General features: G+C 31.6%; 1 protein-coding gene across 2 annotated transcripts in view; it reads right to left on the reverse strand.

The window, feature by feature from the left end:
- Window positions 1–27,542, reverse strand: part of LOC148629039 (uncharacterized) — an 84,437-nt gene that overhangs the window by 27,263 nt on the left and 29,632 nt on the right. For both annotated transcript variants that reach the window (XM_088542851.1, XM_088542856.1), the window contains one exon: window positions 1,024–1,155. In XM_088542851.1, the coding sequence (XP_088398977.1) occupies window positions 1,024–1,155 (132 nt within the window). The remainder of the gene's footprint in view (window positions 1–1,023; window positions 1,156–27,542) is intronic.

The following is a 27,542-nucleotide window of genomic DNA, read 5'->3' on the forward strand; positions in this document are numbered from 1 at the left end:
CGCAAAACCGAACATTTGGATGAAAAAATGTTTAACAAAGGCTGCCCATTTTATATTCCCATGGCGATGAAGGAAATTGGGTTTCATAAAAATGTCTTTAAATTCGTGCTGGGCACAAATTAAAATTTACCAACTTTGCAATAAATCTACAAATTAATCGTCAATTCAAAGCTGAAAAACTTGAATACGAACCCATCGATCTTTTTTTCATTGTTATTTCATCTGAAATCCCTCCTGATTGGAATATCAAATTTTTTTAATCATCATAATGGGTAGAATTATTTGTTTTTATTAATCTTCCTATCTCAATAAAAATTCCATTCTTTTAGAACCTTAAAATAACCAATTTTAATTTCCAGTTTTATTAAACTTTATGAGAAGCAATGAATGCTCATGGAGGATTTTCAATTTGTGAAATTGTTAATAATTATCTAACTTCAAAGACTGCAGCAAGAGGATAATGTGATTCTTAAATACAGACTAAAATTGAAAGTGTTAAATACAGATCTGGCAAACAATTTAAGAGCAGAGTTAAGCACAAGGTATTTTTCCCAGCAATCACTTTACAACTCAATTCTGATAATTCCAATGAACCATTACAACAAATAACAACCTTAAGATGAAACAAATCTGAGGCTTGCTACAGCTAGCTGGTACACTGTGATATTCAATGATTTTACAAACTTTACAAAAATACATGTTGTACTCTGGGATATTCAACTATTTTACAAACTTTACAGAAATGCATGTTGTACTCTGGGATATTCAACTATTTTACAAACTTTACAGAAATACATGTTGTACGCTGGGATATTCAACTATTTTACAAACTTTAAAGAAATGCATGTTGTACGCTGGGATATTCAACTATTTTACAAACTTTACAGAAATGCACGTGAACCTATCCTTAAGATGAAATAACTTAAGCTTGGTGAAGATAGCTGGTACACTTTGATTCTACACTTTAATAAGACTTTACAGAAATGCATACAAAACTTTTCTTGCAATTTCAAACAAAATTACTTTTGATTTTTTGGATTCTCTTTCTCTTTTTGTCTTCTTAGATTTCTTTTTAACATCTTTCTTCTTCCTCTTCTTTTTAGGTTCATCAAGGTCACCTTGAGTTGAGTCAGCTAACATCTTGGCAGCACTCATCTTGAAAATCAAAAAAATACCAAATCAAACACCAAGTCAGTAAACCATATCAATTACAGGGAACATAAACTCTGATAAAGTTAGTCAACTATCATAATACCTCAAAAGGTTTCAAAATGTCTCTTATCTTCCTATACAGGCTACTGACAACCTAGAAAGCCAATAAATCGAACATTTCAATAAAAATTATGCAAAGAAAGTACCCCTAAACACGACGGATGTCACAGTTGAGTGGCTACTACACCTACTTTTACTGTTGGTAATGCTGGTAACAAAAATTATGTTATGCAGCTCTGAACCTGTAATGTGTACCACCAGGTGTAACTGTATTGCTTCAATATTGAAGGACAAAAACCTTAATAGCTCAAAGAAAGGAAATTTTACCGCTGATTTTAGAAAAAATGCAATCCACTTAAATCTACTTAAACTCAGCACTACATGAAAGCTAGTGAAATTCATAAAAACAGTACAAGATTTGAGTAAATTATATGGCTCTATACCTCAATGCCAAATTTCTTCAGCAATAGTACAATCATCTGCCCTTTACCTATATGCCAGATTCTTTTTGAAATATGACTGTTTGTTTTTGTTCTAAGGTGCTGTGAAAATCTATTTAATCAGTTTAAACAGCCATTCTGGTGCAAATAGATTGATTGCATTGACCTTAGCAAAATAATTAAACTTTAAATAACTTTCAAATCTGTAAAATAGATCAATCTGTAGAAATCTATATGAAAATTTAATGTCATTAAAAACAAATATAAAGCATCATTTCAAACAAAAGCAGTGCTTCTGGCAGATTATACATGCACTAAAACGAAAAAATAAAACCAATTATGTTTGATAATTGTAAATAATTAAACTAATCACAGACTTAATAGCACGATATAATTTTCTTGAACTAAATATTTTACAACAAAGTTAAACATTTGATGCTCAAACATAGCGAAGTCAGTGATTGGAAAATAGACCATGAAATAGCTCATGAAGTAGGAATGACTTTTTACAACAGTTTAGTACATTTACAAGTATACTAAAACTGAGACTGAGTCAGTCTATTTCATTCTAGCCCCACTCCCAAGACCATATGTTTAAATTGTACATATTTAAAACATCTTACATTAATTTATAGATGCCTTGTATACACATTGTTCAATTAAAAACATGAACAAATGCTACAAAAATCCCTTTTCATTTTTCTTTTGAATAATGGGAAAAAACTATTCAAGATTACCAACATCTTGGTTTATTTTTTTCCCAAATTTTAAAACAGTGATATCATGAATGCACTAAAATTCTAACAGGAACTAAGTACAGTATTAAATAATATCCCTGAGTATGAAAACTAAGAGGTAATGGACCACTTTTGTCAAAAAGACTGCAAATGGTCTCTTTAGATTTGAAAATTGTGTAAAAAAAATTAAAGCATGGTCAATTAAAATTTTAAGTAGCACTCCAGCTAAGAATCATGCAAAATGTGATTGATGGGTAAAAAGCCTACATATTTTTATTTTTGATACTTTGTTTGAATTGCCATACACAGGCAAATTTTCTTCACGTGATATTCACGTGAAGTGAGCTTCACATGAAATTCATGCGAACAACTTAACGTGAGTTTCATGTTAGAGCTCGATTCAGGCAAAATTCACGTGAAGTTCATGTGAAATTTACATGAATATCATGTGAAGAAAATTTGCCTGTGTAGAAAACAGAAATTAACATTCAGTTTTTCATACAAGTCCTGTTCTTAGGAGATAAAAATTACCGGTATATAAAATGCACTGTAGATTTCAAAATTAAGGAGATAACTCTGTAAATGACACCCAAATACAATAGAATCGATTGGATTTTCAATGTTGATTATCTCCTAGAAGCAGGCAGATTTGAATGAATAATTACACATTTCATAGTATAGACCCATAAAACAACTTAATTACAAAAATGAAAATATGTAGCCATATTTGGGGTGTATCACATTTTTCAGATTTTGCATGATTCTTACAAAGACAGTTACTTAAATGGCCAATCATTAAGTTCTCTTACCAACCTCTCAATATAAAAATGTGAAGCCTTTAAAAATGATATACATAGGTGCCAATTTTCATGATAATGTGACTAACCAAAGCTTTGAAACAAATGTAAAACAGATATACAAATAAGAACATGGACAGACTCAAAGTAAATATGCCCTACATCTATGTGACATAAGCACAGATCCAATACAGCATAATTGCACTGGGCATATATAAATATATATGCTAAATTACAACTGTTTTAGTACATGAACCTTGATTCAACTATACAAACATCTGTTATACAACAAGTTTAAATGAACTATACCAAAAAAGTTTCAGAATTGAAGATTATCTAGATATTGCTAATGACAACCAATTTAACAGACATATAGACAAAACTTGTCCGATCAGCTTAGCTTTATCAGTAGTGGACTAGTAAACAAGAAAAAAATTTTGAGCAGATACAGATAACAAAATAAAGAGCATGTGATAGAACAATGGTCAGACATTCTTGATTAAATAATGTTAGTCTTTGAGAAAGGGAGGAAAGTATACAGATATTTTGAAACTTTATAACTGATAATTTATCATGTGAACTATTGTTTAAATAAATATGTACAAGGGGTAAAACAATTATACAAAACATGAGAACAGGTACAAAATATCTCCAAATACATAATGAAATTCCAATGGGGACAACAGACAATAAAACAAATTATAACCACGAACTTGTACACCTTTCTCAAAGACTAATATTATTTAATTAAGAATGTCTAACCACTGTCCTATTACAAGTATCCTCTAAGTCCTGATTTCTAACTTACTAATATGCTCTACACAAAGACCATTCATTTTTTTCCCATGAGACCTGAACAAAGAGGTCACTGAAAATAAATATGTTTACACACAGGGGTCAAAATCAGTGGAATTATTCCATCAGTATAACAAACTTATTCTACAGTAAAGAAAACTCATTACATAAAAAAGAAATCATGTCAAAATTTAGAAAATTGATCTAAACAGCACTGATGTTCGATATGTTAAAATCTTCAATTCCCCATGGAGGATAAATGCACTTGGCTGACAAGTGCTGTTTGTGATCTAAAATTTCATTCAATTCCCAAAAATACAAATATTTTAATGGCTTTAAAGGCTACTTTTCAACTGATGAGAGCAATATTGATACAATATTGAATCAGCAGATTGGAAAGTGAGGCCCACTTGTGTACTAAGCTAATAACAGCAAAAGCATTAGCTTCTATTTGATGGCTGACTCAGAGACATTAGACATTTCAGGGCAAACATTAAGTTCATATTTTGATGTTCTGATAAAAAATTGAAATAGATGAAAATGCAGATTGGGATGATCAAATTGAAATTGTAGACAGATATTTCAACAATTGTGTCCATATTTCCATTGTATATTTTATAGACAGTAAACAGAAGTGTAGATGGTCTGTTCAGTGATAAACTGTGGAGGTACTTATATACTGATGGAAATCTAATACATCAGTAATTGAGTAAATTAAATTTCTTCAACAACAGAAATTTGGCCTTGCTTGACTACTAAAACAGGGAGTGATCCCTTGGAGTGATAACCTTTGCTTGTAATACTAAACACATAACACCTCTATGAAAAATCTGATATCTATCATGCATCATGCATCCCGATATATTGTCCATTGAATAATTCAGATGGAGTTGTGCTAAAAAGCTACAAAAAATACCAACTTCAGGACTAAAATCCTAGACAAATAGGGTTAGTCAAACCAACCTTCTTTTCAGGGTATGGAACCATGTGACAATTTTATGATCAGTCCCTACAAAAAAAGTTTGGCTAAGCAGTGCAGATTGTGGTTTGTCAGACCATATATCTGTTCGTTATCATAGCAAAAGAAAATACAGTTTTCCTGGACAACTGGTCAAGTTGTCTTCGGACAGTTTTACATGCAATAGGGAAAAGTCAAATATTTGCTATGTACATGTCAGCTATCTGAGAAATGTTTGAGGGGAGTTACATAACAGAGGTGAAGACTTAATAGTACAGACATATGATTTCCCCTCGGTGCCTTCCCCATTGGAAGTCTGAACATTTTTACATCCCATGTAAATACAATTTTAGAAAATATCTGAATTTTTTATGAGTACCATAAACTCACCATCCAATTTGGTCTTTGTAAATGTTATCAGTTCTCCAAGTGAAATGCCGTGTGAAATTTTCTGTCTCTAGCAGTTGGAATAAATGGAATCAAGTTTTTCATTTAGTTTGAAATTTAATTTTGTGAACAATTTGAAAGCCCTGATAAGGTTTATATTGCAGGACCTAATGGGCTGTTGTTTCCGATTTGCTTTGATTATACCATGATTTAGAATGTAACTATCAAATTTAATGGTTTTCTTTTACATTTAATCCAAGATGCATATAAATGATAAAAGTTATTGGTCAAATAGCGATAAAAAAGTTACAGGGTTTCAAATATCAAATTTTCTTAGAAATTAGTGTTGGCTCCACTTAAACAATATCTGTACCGATGCCATGCGTTATGGAAGATTTTCCAACATCCATTTATCGTTTTGACAATCAATACTTTTAAAGGCTGCAGATGTTTGTTTGATTAGGGTAATGCTGCAATCTGATTAGGTTAAAATCTGAAGATTAGTCAAAACTGTCATTATTTTAATAAATTTTAGTTCAACTGATAAAATTTAATGAAAATAAACTGCATTGTTGCAACAAAAATGGTTATTCCGATGGAAAGATCAATAATTTCTTAGAGAAAATGACTTGAAAACATGTCCCAATGTAATGACTCATGTCAAACAATGAAAATTTTAATTTAGACAATTTATCAAAATTTTCGTTAAATAACACAATGCATCATTTTGGCTGTCACAGGCAGTAGAAACTGAAATCCTAGAAAAATGCCATCAACTTTAATCATTTATGGCACAAAATGTCTCCAAGCTAAACTTTCAAGTCTTTTAAATTTATTTAGAATTCTAATTGAAGACCTTTGAACAAAGGAGGTTCATAATACATGGCATTAAATTGCTAGAACTTTACAAAACTTGTCAAATACAATCTCAGGCCTACATAAAATATGCACACGCAATGTTTGCCATACAATGGTTATGGTAGACAGACGTAATTAGGTATGGAGTCTTCTGTATATAAAACAGGAACTTGGAGCTGTTCTAAAACAAGATCAAAATTTCTTGTCATTTATAAATATCATAATATTTAATATAAAATCTTACAACTTACATAATAGACTTTATAAAGATACAACTGAAAACTTAGTACCAACAGTAGCACTTGAAGTTTCTGCAGTTACCTGAACTAAATGCTACATAAAGAAAAACAAATTTAAATACAGTTTTTAGAGCAGTTCTAAGTGGTTTAAATAGCCATTTAAGGATTCATTTCATTTTGTTCAGATTTTTTTCATACTATGTAAATTGTCTGAAACCAGTATATTTCTTGTTTGAATTACTCAAACTTCATTCAACATGAACATTTAACACTATTTTGCAAAACTTCATCATCCTGCTGAAAATTACATCTAGAAGGAGTAATCATGGGCACTAAGATTTTATCGGAAATCAAAAGAATGTAATCCGGGAACAAAGACTAGACTTGGAAAACAGACAAACACAACAAAGAACACAAAAAAAAACAAAATAATACATACAAAGTAACAAGTAACAAAAGTAAATGAGTAACTCAGACTATGCTAAAAACTGTGTGCATGAACTATGACATGCTGAACAAATCAGTTTTCATGGTGCAGATGAATACCCCCGGTACACAGCAATGATCCACAAGTTCATGATGACAACTATAAAACTTCTGTAGAAAAACTGTGAACTTAGGTTATACACTAACTTTATTCCCCAAAAAACATAAAGGACACCCCAAGTATGATTAAGAAGAAAACAAAATAAAAATTGTGTAATAGTACCATGATATGGCATATAAAAGCTTCCATCAAACATCAAGTGACCGTGATAGGTAGTTACAAGAGAAACCTGCATCTTGTTGGTCACAAATGATTAACTCCATGTTTTGATTTATGAAATCATAAACATTATTCAGATGAAAATCTGAAACCTGTAAGTTAAAAAAAAAGACCTTAACTTTAACCTTGCACTGCAAAAGGGTTCTAATTTTCTGAGAAAACTGGTGATATTCCAAAAAAGGATGTTGAATAACATTGATGTGTCACAATGCCTTTAAAGTTTGCATAGGGATAATAGACTTGCATACTCGTATTTTACCATTCTTTATTTACCATTTAGATGTAGCTGTAAACAGTCTGCCCTAATACAAATAATTAACAATGAATAAGCAGGCTATGATTTACCTTCCAGCAATGTTTTGAGATTAATTAGAACTTATTACCAATTTTGTACTTAATTTTGCATGCGACTTTACCAATTGTGTTATTCAATAAAACTTTTTACTGTTCTAAGGCCTGAGGTTAAATTAAACATGTTAAATTACTGATGAAGTTTGGTTCAAATTGTTGTAATTGACAACAAGCACATTTTTACTGATTGTTTTCCTCTTAAAAATGGGAAATCTTTAAAATCTTTTTAAACTTTAACGAAAAAATCTCAGGATCAGTTCTCAAGGGAAATTATCTCCCTTTAAAATTTTATCATCTATCCATCACCCCTTAATGAAATCTTCGTGCAAAAAATCAAACGGAAAAACTAAGATATTACTGACATGGGCTATGAAGATTTTTTTCCTGTTGTCAAATTTACATATGTCTAACACACAAACGAATGTCTGGCAAACTCTCTCCTGAGAACATATAACATTTTATTTTTCATTAAAAAACCCTCCAGACTTCATTTTAATTCACTTTCAATCGATTTCTGGAGAAAATTTCTGACCTTGATGTATGGAGCGGTACATTTTTTTCAATTTGAGATTAATCAAATAATATTCAATTATACGATTTTAATTCTAACTTTAAAGCCAGTAAACATTGGCTGTCAAGATATCATAACCCAGAGTTAAACACCAGTCAATTTCTCTATTAGATATGCAAGGATATGGAGTGGTAACAGAGTCAGTTCTTTGTCCATAACGAAGAGATACAACAATTTCTAACTACTGAACATATCTCCTGGATTAATTGATAGATTGATTGTAATTTTACATAATATAGCATATATTTCATCCATATCAGGATGAATGGTTGATAAATGGAATAGACCTTGCTCTGTACTAGTTCAACACACCTGGATGTAGGCCACACCTAGGCAGAATTTGAAGTTTTTATTTTTTACCCTACCAGTGTCACATTCTCATGCTACTTCCTATTATTATATTTATGTTATTTATGCATAAATTCTTTCTCAATTAAAATGAAAGTTTTGAACATTGTTCAGTCTGTGAATATCAATGTTTTTACTTTCATGACAGGAACCCTGGAAAGCAAGTTTACTATTGTACAGATTACAATCTATACAGATGTAAGCATTGTGATCAGTTTTGTAATATGAAGCAGTAACTACCCCAAAAGCTGAGCTGATGCTGTCCATTTCAACTAAATATCATAAAACCAATGTATGTTTTATGAGTTTCAAATTAATGGTAAAAAACCACACATTTAATATATTTTTTTATGTTTCATGAGTCCAAGATGCCAACAGAAAAAAACAATACATTTCAAACCTTATCCTACTTAATTAACAACATGAAGTGCTTAATTCAGATAACATAATAACAGGCTTTATTGAGTTAAAATAAAAAAAACTAAATTAGTCAGAAAAACACATAAACAATCATATTTTTATGACTAATACCATCATTAAAAATAAACAGCATTTCAAAAACTAATTTCAAAATGTTACTCATTTTTCATATCAGAAAAGCTAATTTCATATGATTCATTTCTTTAATTCAGTTCATTGTGATAAATCTATCAAATACATCTGAGACCATTCCCATTTTATAAAATTGTTTTAGTTGAACAAGTCTGTAAAGCCCCCAAAAAAATCTTAATTGAAGCATTGGTCAGTAACAATGTGGCTTTTCATCGACAGAACAAATTACATTTAGTTTTCCAACAAAACATCAGATCTATATCGACTGAAAGTCCATTTAAGGTTCTAACATTGAAAATAACACGCTTGTTAATTAAGGGCTTCGCAACCAGCATGAAATCTAATTTGAGTGACCATTTGAAAATGTCAATTTCTTAGAGAAGAAAAAAAACCTTAATGAAAAATTCTGAACAGACAGAAACAAGAATTAAGATTCAAAATAGAGATGTTGTCAGTTTAGAAGATTTCAAAAGCAATTTTCTCCCTAGAGCGGTCAACAATAAGATTGTGAAACTGTCGTTTTGAATTTCACTAACACTTTCTTAGGCATGCATACAAATTACTCTCATTTCCTAGAAGACTGACCAGAGCAATTGACCCATACATTATAACTGGCATTTTCCAAATTATTTTTTCTTTTAGTGGACAAGTAAAATAAATCCATCGTGATGAAGAACAACTTTGAACTTGGAAACAATTTAGAACGTCCATGGTCTGGCATTATTCTGAATAATATTGGTTAAAATGAATTATAAACTTTACTGTGTGTTGCCTAGCAACAGAAACAATCCTGTATTTTATTTTGATGTTCTAATTCAAGTGGTTGAATGAGTTTTTTATGTTGTCCAGCGGAATTGATTTGGAGAAGGGTCAGTCCACGACTGATCAAATAAGAAATAATAATTGAGTTACAACTTTTTCTTTCTGTTGGTCATTTCAATAAAAACCTTGGCTGTAATGAAAAAGTGAAACTCTACTAGGAATCTAATCTACATTTTTTGCAAATTCCCAAACTTGATGAATATTTTTCCAATATTTGTCATCAAAGTCAACTGACCATACGTCAATAACAAATTTATTATATATTTAATAAAGAACTTGGCTTTTTTGTCTCGACTCGGTAAATTGGCACCGAGTGGAAAATGTCAAAGTTTGATTGTACAATGGTGAAGACTACATTGATGTATGTTTCTCAATATTAAACAAATACAATAACTAGCATATAAAACATCTAAACAATATAGTTCTGTAAATTGGTGTAAAACTTAGTCACATGGGAATAGTCAACTTCATTTCAAGTTAATTATTTATCCAATACTTGTTTATTTGTAAGTATTAGTACTTATAAGGTGTGTTTGAATACTTCATGCCAGTTTAGATAGTTTGTTGTATTTGTAAGGTGTGTTTGAATACTTCATGCTAGTTTAGATAGTTTGTTGTATTTGTAAGGTGTGTTTGAATACTTCATGCAAATTTCGATAATTTGTTGATTTGATCTATGCTATAGATGATATAAGGTTTTTTTTTTTTAATTGATTGGGTGAAGTCAATCTATCATTTGCGTAAGTTTAATCTAACTAAGTGAATGTAAAGGTGGATCTATATCATTTCAAACACTAACTGCATGGCTTTCCAGTATGTAGTAGTACATTAAACTTTTCTGTTGATTTTGCTTTCTCCCTTTTTTTCACTATCTATATTTTGGTATACATGACGTTGAGGACATTGCTGTCTAATATATTTCTATACTATTATTTATTGTTCCATAATCAGTCTTAACTCTAAACCCTCACAGATGATCATGTTTAGTGTAAATCTTTGTTTAATTACAAAGAAATCTGATTTGAAAAAAAAAAAAAAACTGTTAAAAATCCCAGTTTCGGCCATCTGTGCCAAACAGGCATTTACAAGGAAAATGAACTTTTTTTCACAATGTGAAATGTGATGTGATCCTTCATAATTATCCTTACATGTTTGAACTGAGAGAATAAGAAGTTAGTATGTACATAGATAACAAAATATGTAATATCATATGAAGAAAACAGATCAATTTCTGTATCAAACAAATAACTGATTGGTGAAAAAAGACCATAAATATAAAATTGGTTAAAGAGGAAAACATAAGTATAAGTGTTTTTGATAGACACATAAATTTCTTTCCAAGTTTAAACATAGAAATCCCTAATGCGTGATCTACCAACTGGTCAGTTTATTTATTGGTCTGTAAACTCAGCCCAAGCAACAATAAAAATGCAGTCAGTAAATTTATTGTGATTTTTTTTATGTCCTGTGTAAGAGACAATTTCCAGAACATTTTGTGTAAAAGGAGTGATTTGTTGTTTCTTACAGAACAAATTTACAACCAAAAGGGAAACAAAAAGAAGGGAATTTGATGACTAGACAATAACATTATACCAAATCACAAATATACAAGGATTTCAACAGACTAAAACATAGAGTAACTCAAGTAGAGAATTTATATAGTAAAACCTGTCAGATCTGTATTCCTCTGGAGACTTTGATCAGTTAATGCAGGTTAAAAATGCATTAGAACTGATAAAAGGACTTGAGCAGATGTCTGATTTATTCAGGTTTTGGAAAAAAAAATACCCATGCTCATTTTCGAAATCATAAGTAAATTTGTTTCGTTGTTTATAAAGATGGAAAAAGTCAGTGCGTGTCTCTGTATTTTAATTTTGTTTCTCTTGCCATTTAGTGTGTACTTTAGTTTATGTATTCTCAAACAAGTTTTTGCCCATGGATTTCCACTCTTTGATGTTCAACATTTTTACATTCATATTCGCCTATCTTGAAACAAACAGTTGGATTTCAAAGAACTTAGTCATGAATATGTTTGAATGATATTGTTGATGAGACATTATTGGCAAACAGTTCTAAAAATATACAAAAATATTTTGTAATATATTGAATTAATATATAATTGTGAAGACTACAACTGTAAAGATTAGACACAGTACTAGTGGTTGCTACAAGGCACATGTCTTCCTTCAATCCTGTGTTCAACCAATAACACTTTTTAACAGTCAGTATAAAGCTTATAATGTGTTAACTATATCTGACTCTAGGGCATTCTATTTTCTCTCCTATCATATCTTTATGACTCAGTATTAAATGATTAAAAATATTAAATATGGTTATTAAGTTTTTCATAGGGGAAAATATCATCAACAAAGGGAGATAATACTGTATTGAATAGATTACACTATTTAATAAGTCAAAATTACAAAAAGTTGATCAATAAGAGAGGTGTATATTACACTGACCTTTTCTAAATGATTGGACTTTTCAATTTCTCAATGAAATTCTGATGAATTATAGATGGACCCTCTGTCCATTGGGCAAACTCCATGCAAATTGCAATTATTTTTGAACATTTTCAATACCAAATTCTTCCGCTGTCCCTCAAATGGAATTTCAACCCTTTTACAAGTTTTATTTGAAGTTCCAATGGAATTACTTCAAGCAACAAATCCAGTTAGTATCATTTCTGAAATTCTAATCGGAGAAAATAAAGCTATTATTGAAATCTTTATTGCATATTAGGGTTGATAAAATGAATAAAACTTTTAACTGCCTTCCAATTTCAACATAATACTTCAATCAGAATTTTCGATTAACAACAATTTGCTATATTTAGTTCTAACAGTGTTTCTTCCGGCAAGAGAAACAGAAAATTTTAAAGAAATAAATCTTCTTAAGCACAAAATTACACAAATACAATTGTTTTAGGCTAATTCAAAAAGACATGAATTGCCAACATTTAAAGAACTCTAATTCATACTTTTGAGGAAATCTTTATCCTTCAGGCAACTCAGCTTTTTATTTTAGAATGTGAAATGAAGAATTTAAATTTCTATTTGACAAAGCTTTATTGTTTAGAGCAAAATGAGTCGAATTTCCTCATTGATAGGCCTGAAAACATTGCAGTCTAATTGGGGTTTTTAGGATAGAATTAAAATGATAGAAACAAAAGAAAATATGAAGTTGCATGGCCATTGTGCTAGGCATACCCCTACTCTAACAGGAAGTTGATATCGGTCAGCACAATTCACTTACAAGGTATATTACAACTTTATAAAGTGACATCCCAAATTTGAAATCAATCAATACTTTGGAAGCCAAAATAATTGAAGTGGGTAATTTCAATATACCACTCACTCACTGAGATGGGGTATAAAAAGCAAGACCCATAATGTCTAGCCCTGCATCACCATCATATGTTTGTCAGAACAAATTTTTAATCTATGCATGAACACTTTGCAAAGTCTAATAAAGTATACATTCCATGGTAGCCTGAGAGATGCACAGATGGGCAGAGTAGTGTGACTACAAGACCTGCTTTCTCTCATGGTGACACAGGTAAAAAGAAATTTCAACATGTAACAAAAAAAATCCATTCTTTTCAGTAGCATCTAAAAATGCTTGAAGTAGGTCAAATACCAAGAAAGGCCTTAAGAAGAAAGTTTACTTTTATAGGTTGGAAAAATTTCTTGAATTTTTCAAATTTCACTCTCTCTGATCATTAGAGATTTCCTAATAAAGTTCCAATTAGCAACACCACAAGTTCTACCACCCACAAGATAAATTAATAATAATCTCATTAATGTCAAAATTAAAACCTCATTAAAGTTTCAAAGTTCAAAAAGGGAATACATTAAGTCTCTCCATGAATTAAATTATCTTATCAGTGACAATTAAATCATAATTTATAACCAGACACAAGATATTTAGAAATTAGTTATCCCTGACTGATTTTAACAAGAAATATTGCACCTTTTGGGAGAAAACTTCAAGGTTAGAAAACAAAGATCCTGCCAATGGAGCTGCACAGATAAGACAGCTATATATAGCCCTGCTTTATTATGAAAATGAAAGAAGTGGTAAAATCATGGTACTTTAAATTATGAAGTCTGATTTTACTTAAGGTTTGAGTCTAATAAGCCTCCAAAGTTTTCACAGACTTAATGTAACAGTGTTCCACAGATTTTATAAAATGGAATTTAAGGTTATCTATCATACAAAACTATCCAGGCCACTTATTTCAGGATATCTATATATGAGATATACTAATAAACATTTGTATTTCTTCTCCTAGCAAACATTATATCAGCTTAAGAACTATTTCAAGACTGAAGCAACAGACACATAACATAATACTTTTCAAAGGTAATACCTCCTACCTTGATTTGTAATACTGCTTTGTAATAAGGAATCCACTGCAGAAACAAAACAAAAACAGTCTTAAAAAGGTCTATACCAACTGCCTATTTGCCTCAGCACGTCTTCTTAGGCATTCAGAAACTCTTTAGCACAAAGTTCTATTTTTAACTAATCTTGTCAAAACCTAAAAAACTGACAATACTTATATCTGTCATATAGCGAACTTCTGAAGCCTAAAGAACCCAGCAAATCACATACCAGGAATTGTGATTTTTCAGACACACAAGACTAAAAGCCATACAGAGGAAATTATGGACAATTCCATAATCAGACAAACAGAAAAACTGAAACCTTTTTACCCCAAATCTTTGCTTACGGAGGTATACTAAACCAATCCTATCAAAGGTAAGTGTTTTCTGTGGTTATATATGGAAGTTGCCTTGCTAAGGTAAATGGTTCCTCTTGGTAATGATGTGTAGTTACCTGTGTAATGTTAGTAGTTCACTGTGGCTATGTTGGGTTGTTACCTGTCCAGGGTAAGTGATTCTCATGGATTATGTTAGGTAGTTACATGTCCAGGGTAAGTGGTTCTTCTTGATTAAGTTGGGTAGTTACATGACCAGGGTAAGTGGTTCTTCTTGATTAAGTTGGGTAGTTACCTGTACAGGGTAAGTGGTTCTTCTTGATTAAGTTGGGTAGTTACCTGTATTGGGTAAGTGGTTCTTCTTGATTAAGGTGGGTAGTTACATGTCCAGGGTAAGTGGTTCTTCTTGATGAAGTTGGGTAGTTACCTGTCTGGAGTAAGTGGTTCTTCTTGATTATGTTGGGTAGTTACTTGTATTGGGTACGTGGTTCTTCTTGATTAAGTTGGGTAGTTACACGTCCAGGGTAAGTGGTTCTTCTTGATTAAGTTGGGTAGTTACCTGTCTGGAGTAAGTGGTTCTTCTTGATTATGTTGGGTAGTTACTTGTATTGGGTACGTGGTTCTTCTTGATTAAGTTGGGTAGTTACACGTCCAGGGTAAGTGGTTCTTCTTGATTAAGTTGGGTAGTTACCTGTCTGGAGTAAGTGGTTCTTCTTGATTATGTTGGGAAGTTACCTGCATGCGCTAAGTGGTTCTTCTAGATTATGTTGGGTAGTTACCTGTACTGGGTAAGTAATTCACCGTAATAAGTTTCTGGTGAAGTCTAGTGGTTAGATAGTGTTTTTCAGTGGATGAGTCAGAAGTTCTGTAGGTCTTTACAGCTTGTTCTTTACAGGTATATATGATGTAAGCATGATGGTAGAAAGTGTAATGTTTAATCCTAACTTAAATAAACGAGAATAAATGTAACTAATAGACAAAAAAAATACAAAGCTATTATATACATCAGAAGATAGTGATTGTGAACATTCAACAAATATCTTTGTGCAGGGCTTTAAAAATTGTCACAGTATATTAATACAATGCTACTGTACATCTACCCGTATATATCTCTGCCTGAGATGTATTCAAATCAATTGAATTGGCAGTAGAGTTCCAGTAAGTGTCTTTGTGGGACAATAACATTGAGATTTTAGTTACTTTACTGCAAATACAGCATTATTCGCCAACAAAATCAGTTCAACTGTTTCTAGGGCAACAAACTTTAAAAGACATAACTTTCCTTTTTTTTATTATTGACTGTGACTTTGAGATGGGGTAAAAAGACTTATATAATGTAAATTACAATTCATCAGAAGTTTAGGCTTGATGCCAAAGATCAACAAATGTACAATCATATTTTTTATCTTGGATTCAATTATAAAGCTCTCTATTTAACAACTGAAGGATATAAAGTGCACAAGGTTGCTGCATAATTAAACACATATTTTAATAGGTTAAACTATGATACAGAGATGTAAGCTAAAAGCAACCTAAAATCATCATAAAACATATTATTTCCGGACTTGAAAGCAAATAAATAGGTTTGACAATAATCCCAAAACAATGGAAGGATAGAGGATGATACCAGATGAAAATATTAAATTTTCCTGTTCATGTGTTTCAAAATTAACTTAATAACTTTAGCAGATGTTAGAGCCATAATCCCTTGGTATATTTCAATAATAATGAGCTCTCTAAATTCATTGAAGAGCATTTTCCACATTTTGAAAATATTCTTGTTGATTTGAGTTCATGATGGAATGCTCAGTAAAATCTGTGAATGGATAATAACTGCACAGTTAATCATAAACATCACCACATGTGACAAAATGAGTAGTAAATTTAAGGGGAGGTAATTCCTGTTTTATGAAACTTTGGCATTTTAGAATTTCTTTCTTACCACAGTAATTTTTATGTGGGTCCAAACTTGAAACATAATAAGTCATGTTTCCGGTTGTCTCAAGTCATTTTTGAAAGTTCATCATAAAGATTTTGTTAAGCATGAGTCAAGGTAAAGGTAACCTTATTCTCCTTACAAACATCAGTTACCATAAAACATGACACTTCTTCCACTATAAAGCCACTTGATATTCATAATAATACATAAGAGAACAGTAGCCACATTTGAAAGTAAAAGGGGGACTGAATACATATAGAGTACAAATAAAACACAGTAAAAAAAAACAACTGTATATTCAAATCACAATAATGAATTTTAAGGCATGGCACTGTACAAAGCTTGTTTTTTGCATACTGCTTAAAAAAACAGCAGCTTTTATCATCACATAAACTCCCACATCTCAACAGTTCTGATCTCTGGCTAAAAGGTTATAATTCTAACAGTGGGCAGTGTAGCAGCCACAAATTACAACACTACTGAACAGATCTTAGCAGAAGGCCCTGAGAGCAATGTAACCAAAATTGTTCAATTAAGCTGCAATAAACTTTCTGAAATGTTTAAAGTATTTACCCTCTTCAGTGACAATAAGTTTAACTTCACAGCAAGTTTTTCAAGTCTTCAAATGAACAAAAGCATTTTTCAACAAAGTTACGAGAATTTAAGTTGAGATTCAGCATTTCATAATAAGAAATCAGTCTTAAGTATTTATTATTCCTAGTCAGGTCAACTTATCTGACCTGTCACACATGATCACAACAAACTTCTTAAATATATACATCATTCAGATCAAGATATATGATGAATCTGATAAAGTTAACAGTACATGTAAGTTTATATACATTAATATAAATCTTCTCAGGATAGATTCAAAAAGTGACCTTTGTGTAAAGTTATGAAATCCATCGTGACAATCCAAAATTCTGGGCACACAGACTGATAGACTTAATACTAATAGTGGAACTGACTGACAGTCAATGACTTTACTTGCTAGAGCTAATAATACAATGACATTCTTCTGGTTTCTGTGTGTGATTTCACTAAGTGACCTAAACTCTGTCACATCTACTTGTAGGAAAGAATTCAAGCTGAAAATGGAAAACTTTAACGAAACAATTTGCTCTTTTGTTGGACAAATTTTTATCTAAATCTTCTAAGAACAAAGCACTTTCTGTATTACCAGAATTGCTTTCAATTTAAATAACATTGCTTAAGTAGCCAGATTTATGAAACTTTTTTTCTTCAAAAAGCAATTTCCTTTCGAATACAAAAACACAATTAAGTCGAGACAAACAAGTTAAAAAATTATAGTTCTCCAGTGCAAACAGTAGTCAAATCTAATCAATTGAAAATAATTTGAAATGATCGAAATATCTCAGAATTACTAAAGGAGCTTGATTGGATACTTTTAGACTCCGTTTTAAATTTCCTCTTAAAAAGTCTCCAATTATACAACAATTGCTTTCATCAAAGCCTTAAATGAAATTAAACTTTTTCTTGATGTCAGGACTACAGAAATGAAATAACTTAATAATGGGTTTATGATGGCTATCAACAATATAATTTTGATCAAAATATTGGTTTTATTTCCCAAATTTTCTAAAAGCAAATCAAACTGCAACACCCAGATCAAATCTGACGTCAATCAACTGATCCTACTTCAAAACCTCCGAGTTTAATGCAGCATCCGAGCGCTTCCTTTACAATTCGGTACTAATTCAATTTTCAAACGAAATAAAAACTTTAATGAAAATTTCACATGCACAACAAGTAGGTTTATTATTTTATTAGATGAATTTGATATTTCTCTGGTCATTTGATGAAATGATGCACACAACCTAATTTCAAAATTTCTTTTTTTTTTCAGCTTTTAATGTAGATTTTATATCAATTTGATAATAGTTTATGTGATCTATTATGAAATCAACACACAGCAACTTAATATCATCTAACTATAATTTGAATTGATTTTTATACAGCTATTTTGAGTTTTTTCTCCTTATGGCATAAAATTTCAAAATATTAGAGATTGAATTTTCATGAAAGCATGACGTGAGATGATAAATTAGATTACTTTCAATTGCAGTGGAAACATCCATTCTAACATTTTTCAATCATTTTAATTCCCAAAAAATATAGCAAACAAGTTTTCTCATTAATTGCCATAAATTTCAAATATGATAGTGTGATGAGCTTTCATGTATGGAGTTTTTTCCCTTTAGTCAAATGAAAAAGCCATAGGGTCTGGTTTAGATGGTAATGCACTGATTCCCTTGTGTTTCAAAATAATTTGCTAATTTAGCTGCCAGTGACAAGAGTACAAGATGTTTGTATTTCAAATACAAGAATTAAATTAAATATTGGAAGAGGCCTTCACATGCCAATTAACAACTTCTGAATTGTTACCCCTGGGACCCAAAGATGTTGGGGGTCTTTCTGAAACTTCAAAAGTGCAAGGTTAATGACAGTACTAAAATCAAATGAGATTTTTATAAAGTATTATAAGACATCAAACACAGGACACATTACTTACAATCCTTCAGTACACCCTTCCTCTTTAATAAGACCTCATTCCAGCATATCTGTAATGAGTTCAGAAAAATAGATGCACCCAGGAGCCTGAATTGCTCACCTGGTTAAATTATGCCTTTTCAAGGGAAATAACTCTATCAAGGAGTTGTCGGACAATTTTGACTCAAAGAAGACTTTGGTTAGACAAATCATAAGATCATTACATCAAAAAGTGAAAAGAACAAAATTTTATTGTGTCAGCAAACTTTTTCTCAAGATAGTGCTTGTTTCCAGTTGAGGGTTAACTTGAACAAAACAAAAGGACCTCACAAGAACTAACATTAAAACCATGTTGACATGATATAATGTGCTCTAGTGGTATATATATATATATATATCTTTAGATGTAACAACCATGGAATATTCCAGGTATGATCTTATTAACTCCCCTTTCACACACTCCCCAATATGACTCCCCCACACCTATACCCAATTTTAATGTTAAGACAAGTTGACAGAGAACTTATTTCTGGAAGATACATGTTGATGAAGCTATTTGATATGAGATGGATGAGTTCAAAGACTTTACATCCTCCGCATAATCTATGGAAATAATTTCTTCAAATTCTTGCTGTGACTTTCATCAACATAACTGGGTAATAGCAGTACAATTTATGAATGAAATGCAGAACAGGCCTTAAATCATAACACAATGACTTCTCCTACTCATTATCTACATTCAGAGGTAACTACTTAGAATAATGTCAGCTTAGACTATTATATAGGTACCATCATTTTCTATCAAGAACATAAGATGAGCAACTAGGTCAGACATTCTGATTAAAACTTAAATCATAGGACCAGCAAGATCTAACTTAAAAAAACATACTATGGCAAGGTTGTTTGCAAGTTTCATTAGTGGTGATCCAAGGTCAAGGACACTCATTGTTAGACCTAGGACCTTTCAGATTTCATTTACCAAGGACTTTTAAATTTTTTTTAGCTTGGTCCTGGACCTTCCACCATTCTCAACAAAACTTAACTATGGACTTCTGAGTTTCCTAAAAATGACCACTAATTTGAAATGTGGGAAAGTCCAGAACTTGCACATTTGAAAGTAAATTTGAACCCCTATTTATACAGAGTTCTTGCAATTTTGGTTAGCTCTTCATGGAACATAGTTTAAATTTCAATGTGAGCATTTCTTTTATCAAATGAATTGAAAATGTCCTAGTTAAAAAACTTTTCAGAGAAAGAAAGGAATAACAAAATAGTTGACATGTATGTTCAAGTTGGTACTTCATGGCCATATAAGTTGAGCTGAACCTCATCTCTTAGTAATAAAATCACACACAATATATCTTATCTAACATTACTGATGATACAAAGTAGTATATATAGTACCAACATAAAGTCTTTATAATTCTGCTAAGTTTTTGTAAAATGAAAATAAAAACAGATGCCAATCTAGACAATCCTGTCATGTTGCATTATCTACTCCATTCATTCTGTCAAATTGCTAGCAACTATTGTAAACTACACACCTATTCTAACAAAAGAAATATGCAAATGCAAGATGTCACAAATACTTCTCTGATCTTTAGTAATTTTATCTCTAATTTCTCAAAAAAGATAGGCAGGGTGCCAAACCTTACACCCGCCTGCACTTTTTTCTACTATGCAGCATTTCAATTTGACTTGCACACGTTTCTATAGAAACCAGCTGGTCATTAGTCGACAGTACTTATATAGTTATTGTTTTCATGTTGTATCATGTCAATTTCATATGATGTTTATTGTTTTGAGTCATTTCAACTTGGATCTTCATCAAAATGTCGCAGAGGTGGTAAAGTAATAGAGATTTTTAAGGGGAGACTACCCAGAATTCATCAATGGAAGAGAGTAGCAATTCTACCACTACAAATCTTCACAATGGATCTTAAATTACCACTTTGAAATTAACTACTTCAAACAAAAGCAGTAATTTATTTCAAGAGAAAAAAACGAAATGAGACTTAAGTAATTAAGAGAAGCAATTCCATAAGTATAATTAAAGTTGAAGGGTCGTCTAAAGGGCAAACTTCCTCAGACAAAGGAATATGTACTGTCAACAATAAAAAAAAAATGTGGAGCAAACTTGCAAAAGGTTAAGCCATTTTAACTTTTCTTTTCTATATGTTTGCAAAACCAATTTTTTAAGACAAGTTTGTTAATTGAGAACGCAATTCTTCCAATAAAAAATCTCTCCTTTCTACATTTTTAAATAAAATTCAATAAGTATAGCAAAAAAAGGGATGAGTTGAAAAAAATTTCAAAATTCTCTTAAAAAAAAAGTATATTTCTCCAACATAACACTTCAAGATAAGTTTTATTACTGTAGGTCAACAAAATTAAATCATTAAGGAGTGCACATAGTTGGAGGTACTCGAAACAGAAATAACTTAATAATACATAAGAACATAAAGGTCTTTACAACTCTAATTATTCTTTAAAATTTAAAATCTTAACACTTGAAAAGTGAGAATCCATTAAAACCATGCTATTTGATGTAATGAATGACAAGCACATTGTCTTAAGTCTAGACTCAAGTGTTTCATCTTAATTAATTGAAAATTTATTTCATCCCTTTATGGTGTCAGAGAACAAATTATTTTTGTCCAAACTCTGCTTAAAACTAATTTTCTTTTTCTCTTTATTTATTAATCAAATTACCAAATTTTGATTTGAAACGTCAATAGTCATGAAGTTTATTTCAGAGACAAGAAAATCTAATCAAGTTTTTTATCCATGAAAGTCAAGCTAAAGTTAAATGTGTTTTTATTTGTAAAACAATCAATGTGTCCTATTGATAATCTCAAAACTTATTGCTGTTTTTATAGTGGTCCGAATCATTCCATGTTCACTGATGGGATTTTAATACAATTTTTTCACAATTTTGCCATCAAAATGAATAGGGCAACCAATTCATAATTCTTTCAATTAAAACCATTCCTTAAAAAAAACTGGTAACAGATTCTGGAGATTCTTGAACACAGGATGACTGTTAGAAAATTTCTAAGATCAAGAACTTACAATACAACTTCAATAGAAATTACTGAGGATTACTAACCTAAGTGTAATTAAAGGACACTGCACTAAATAAACGACATCTTCAGATACTAATGATTTTGTAATCAAAAACTTTCTCCAGCACATCACAAAGCATTCCCAACTTCTAAACTGCACATTAAAAATTCTATTTTGTTCATTTTTATGTCCAATTATGAAGTTGACTTGAGGACTTTCTTTTGTTCTTACATTTAAATATTACATCAATTTCAGTAAAAAGGATTCCAAGACATAAAATGTTTGATTCTGTAAATGTTGTCACATAACTTGAAGGGTTTTCTCTTCAGGACAATTAAGTATTTACTTTAGTTATTCATATTTTTTTCACTAATATATTTCTTTACAAAAGAATTGAGTAACAAATTTATTAACTTCAAAGCGAATACAAAGTTGAGCAGTTTGTATTGGCAAAGATGACATATTGCAGTTTAGAGTTAATTCTTATGCACTCTAAATTTCCTTTGATAATGTGTCTGTGTAAAGAAGAAATTTTATTTGAAAGACAAAAAAATATTTTTGAAAGTTTGAAGTATGTATTACATGTCTTATAAGTATAGAGTTACTTCAAGTTTTGACTAAGTTAAATTTCGAAATTTTAACTACTGGTACACAGGTTAAAATGTACAAATTATTGAATATAAATTCATTTTTATAAGCTGTCTGCAGTTGAGTATGATAATTGTACATAAATTGTGCAATGATACAACAATCCAAAGTGTTAACTGCCTTATATGTAAGATTGTAAGTAAGATTGTTTCTAAAGAATGCTTAACAGAAAAATATTGTATGTCTCAACCCAACTTAGTCTATGGCATAAAAGTTTTGTATGAAGTGGAATTGGTATGGATACGCTAAGTTCTGATTTCTATTGAAAAGGTTGATATTTATTTGTAACATGGCCTTATAATTGAATCCATTTTCAATTATTCAAGAGACACAGTCAGTAACCTTATGACCATTACAAGAAGATACAGAAATGTACTGTTGATAGTTTTGCCAACAGTAGGTTCACCAGACTCAACTGTAGGACTAAATTAATAGTGTACATAAAAATGACCCCAACACTTTACTCTCAAAGAAGCTTACAGGGATAATCAACACTTTAATGCAGAAAGATGTGTACAGATCATCATCTCAAAGTATCACCCGCCCACTACAAGTCATAATATATACAAGATATATCTTCTTTTATCAAAGCAGGTTTAAAAAATTCTGCCCCAAGGTCATATAAAAATAAATTTGACCATTGTGTGTACTTTACTGACCATCCTCTAGTGTCCAAACAAATTAGTCTGCCATAACCCTGATTGATATACAATGATATAAGCCCAGTAATTAACAAATTTTCTTAACTAATTAAGTGTAGTTAACAAAGAATAGGCAGATTTATTTACATAAACAGTGAATTCCAGCTTGCATTGATGAAAGTTTTGATACAACATGTCCATAGTATCTACGAAGAGGCATCTTAAGGGTTTATAATTTTTTTTTAATGTAGGGAATTCATGTAGATGTGCAGAATACAAAGAGGACTTAAAAAACGAGACTTAAGTATATGGTATCTACTTATAATGTAATATGTACAATTCCTGAGTAATCAAATATTGAGGAAGCCAATGTTTATTGTCATTGTATGGCAACTAAATCTCTGATGATGGGGAGAAAGGAAGAGTTGAAAGTTGAAGGTTTATATTGAAATATTCCAATTCAATTTAAGGATTAATACTCAATTAAAATCAAAATTACTAAACTACATAGAGAAAAAACACAGAATGTCACCTCTTATATAGTTGTTAATTAAAGGACTTAAGTTGACTGACGACAAAGCCTTAGTTGTAGCAGGAGGCCAACTACATACATTGACATGAATTGGTCAGTAATTAGATTTCCCCTTGCTGAACCCCTGAAACTGGACATAAAAGTTTTGATATCTTAGTAATATATTGGTGAATTTGTGCCAATGCTGCTGCATTCCAGAGGGAGTATGCCTCCAATCTAATCTATGTATGTGGTCAATTAAAATTAATTAAATCAGTCTGACCTTAATCAGATTCCTGTTTATCTACTTGTCCGAACTGTTGATTCAATATCTCAGAGTTTTTCACTATAATTAGATTCCTTCAGATGACTGGACACTACTTTTTTGAAAATAAAATGAGAAAATAATTTTCTGGAGAAATCAAGCGCCCATGAGAGATGGTAGAGAAGATAAGGCCGGACAATAGGATACTATAATCATATTCAATTCATATACAGACTTTCAGAAAAGAAATTATATATCTGAAAAAAAAAAAAAAAACAACATGAAACTTGTGTGATGAATTTTGTAAGATAAGGAATTGATAAATACAGTCGCATTTCATATTAACAAACACTATATGCTGGAGTTCTTAAATTTCAGCAAGAAAACCAAAGACAAGCAAAAGAAAAAAAAAGACAGCAGATATTACAAAACAACTTGGATTTACATGATTTGATCAACAGCATATCTCTGTAATGTGTATTTGTAATCTGTATGTGTTTGAAATGGCAGTATAAAAAGAAGGACCTGAGTTTCAAATAAGATTAACCAGCCCTTCTGAAAATTCATTGTCATACCAACTGTTTTTATATCAAGTCCAATAAATCTCCTCTTTTGTAAGGATTAGATTCTGTAAGTCCAAAGCCAAAGCCAGCCATGAGCTAGTTGGGTGGTAATAATTTTAACCTATAACAAATTCTCAACGCCCTGCTGTAGTCCATCCTCGCAATTATAAATTATATCTATTTGTGTCAGCTTGTGTCAATGGCTCACTTACATTATTAGAGAATCTAAACAGCCTGAAACTAGAAATCTGAGTCAGTAAAAGTTTCATAACATTGGCAAGTTTCAGAGAAGTTGATCTTTGAAAATAAGCAAATCATAAGCTTATACAGCCTCTGGAAGCCATCTTGTTTGATCAAAAAAAAGCTAAAAATGGATTTTTTTCAGATGCTCTTTCATACACCATTCCTGCCAAGTTTGCTAAACACTGTTTAAGTATTAAAAGGTATATGATTACATGTCAATGGCAACCACATTCTTAGCAAGCTGAGCACACAAAAAGTAGATGGTTTATAAAAAGGTTAAGCAATGACTGCAAAAACCAACAACCCTAATCATAAGGTGAGAAAGCCTCATGCAGTTATCTTATTTGATCTACAGGAACCAGAAGATGTTTGAAGAGGCTTTCCAATACAACACTCCTGCAATATTTTGTTACTATCAGTGGATGGTTTTTTTTATGCAGTTGTTGCAACATGTTAAAAAACAATTGATGACTGAGGCAACATGATGACATAAGCTTCAACCTTTGGACTAGGTAAGCCAATCAAAGAGGTTTTCACTCAAATCCAAGATTTAGTGTAACCAGAGAGATAAATGGACACAAGACTCCTGAATTATTGAGATGCCCATCTCTCAAAGATAAATACACCAGTCTCAATATGTCCAACCCCAACATCCAGACCAGACCAACCCCTACCTCCAGACCTGACCAACCCTTACCTCCAGACCTGATCAACTAAAGGCAGCAATGAATATTTAATATCTATAATCTAGAATCTATGTTCCAATAAAAAAAAAAACAATGTTACAGAAAATCTTAGAACACTTTCTAAACCCTTAATAACAGGTTTGAGACCTGTACTGGACATAAGCAACAAATTAAAATCACACTTTCGTCTGTGGTTTGCTTCCAGTTTCAGGTTAAAAGTTTGAAGTACATGTATTTTGATAAAAACCATACAACTTTCCATTTTTCAACAACTGTTCTTTTTTTTTCTACTTTTCACTCAACAGGATAAGTGTATGCACCAGTCTACCCAACGGCCCAATTTGAGGACAAAAACAAAATTTCAATTTAGACCAATTATCTGGCGACTTGATGCAGTTGAATATTAACATTTATCATGCTTAATAAGTATTTCAATCACTCTTCTAACTTTTGTTCATATAATTAGTGCACATACAATTATTTTTGTAATTAACATTCTTACATTATCCTCTAATGAACAGTGATTCATGTAAAAGTTTACAAAACTAAGAATTGTGGTTTTAACAACTTTGAACATTGCTAAAAAAATGACAGGCATGCCAAGTTTTCTAAATTCCAAAACCATGATATTCTCAAAATTACCAAAGATAAGAATGAACCAAGTTTGCTCATACTTGTGGTCAAAGTAAGACATCCAGAGCATTTAAAAAGTTTGAGGCGGTTCATGTTACAGTTGGAACACATACAAAAGGATTTCTATGTACAATAACAGTAGTCCTAAGTATACAATTTATCACTTCTCCTTTTTCACTACACTCAAGGGAAGAAGTTGGTGTTTTGATCATACTCCCACCTCCCTTCCCAAAACACCAATGGGAGAGAAGTTGGTATTTGGTCCACTACCTTGTTTAGAGAGATTTCCCCTTTTCAATACATCCATTTAAAAAGAAGTCAGTGTTTTGATTTTTCCCTCTTTTCACTACACCTCTGGAGAGGTTGATGCTATGATTAATCCCCCTATAGGAGAGTATTCAGTGGAATATTCTCCCTTTTCATTACACCCCTGGAGAGGTTGACGCTATGATTAATCCCCCTGTAGGAGAGTATTCAGTGTTTGGAATATTCTCCCTTTTCACTACACCCCTGGAGAGGTTGATGCTATGATTAATCCCCCTGTAGGAGAGTATTCAGTGTTTGGAATATTCTCCCTTTTCACTACACCCCTGGAGAGGTTGACGCTATGATTAATCCCCCTGTAGGAGAGTATTCAGTGTTTGGAATATTCTCCCTTTTCACTACACCCCTGGAGAGGTTGATGCTATGATTAATCCCCCTATAGGAGAGTATTCAGTGTTTGGAATATTCTCCCTTTTCACTACACCCCTGGAGAGGTTGACGCTATGATTAATCCCCCTATAGGAGAGTATTCAGTGTTTGGAATATTCTCCCTTTTCACTACATCCCTGGAGAGGTTGACGCTATGATTAATCCCCCTATAGGAGAGTATTCAGTGTTTGGAATATTCTCCCTTTTCACTACACCCCTGGAGAGGTTGACGCTATGATTAATCCCCCTATTGGAGAGTATTCAGTGTATGGAATATTCTCCCTTTTCATTACATCCCTGGAGAGGTTGATGCTATGATTAATCCCCCTATAGGAGAGTATTCAGTGTTTGGAATATTCTCCCTTTTCACTAAACCCCTGAAGAGGTTGACGCTATGATTAATCCCCCTATTGGAGAGTATTCAGTGTATGGAATATTCTCCCTTTTCATTACATCCCTGGAGAGGTTGACGCTATGATTAATCCCCCTATAGGAGAGTATTCAGTGTTTGGAATATTCTCCCTTTTCACTACACCCCTGGAGAGGTTGACGCTATGATTAATCCCCCTATTGGAGAGTATTCAGTG

The sequence above is a fragment of the Perna viridis genome, chromosome 1 (genome assembly GCF_037379345.1).
Source record: "Perna viridis isolate PV_CMFRI_1.1 ecotype Kerala chromosome 1, ASM3737934v1, whole genome shotgun sequence".
NCBI classification, from domain to species: Eukaryota; Metazoa; Mollusca; class Bivalvia; order Mytilida; family Mytilidae; genus Perna; species Perna viridis.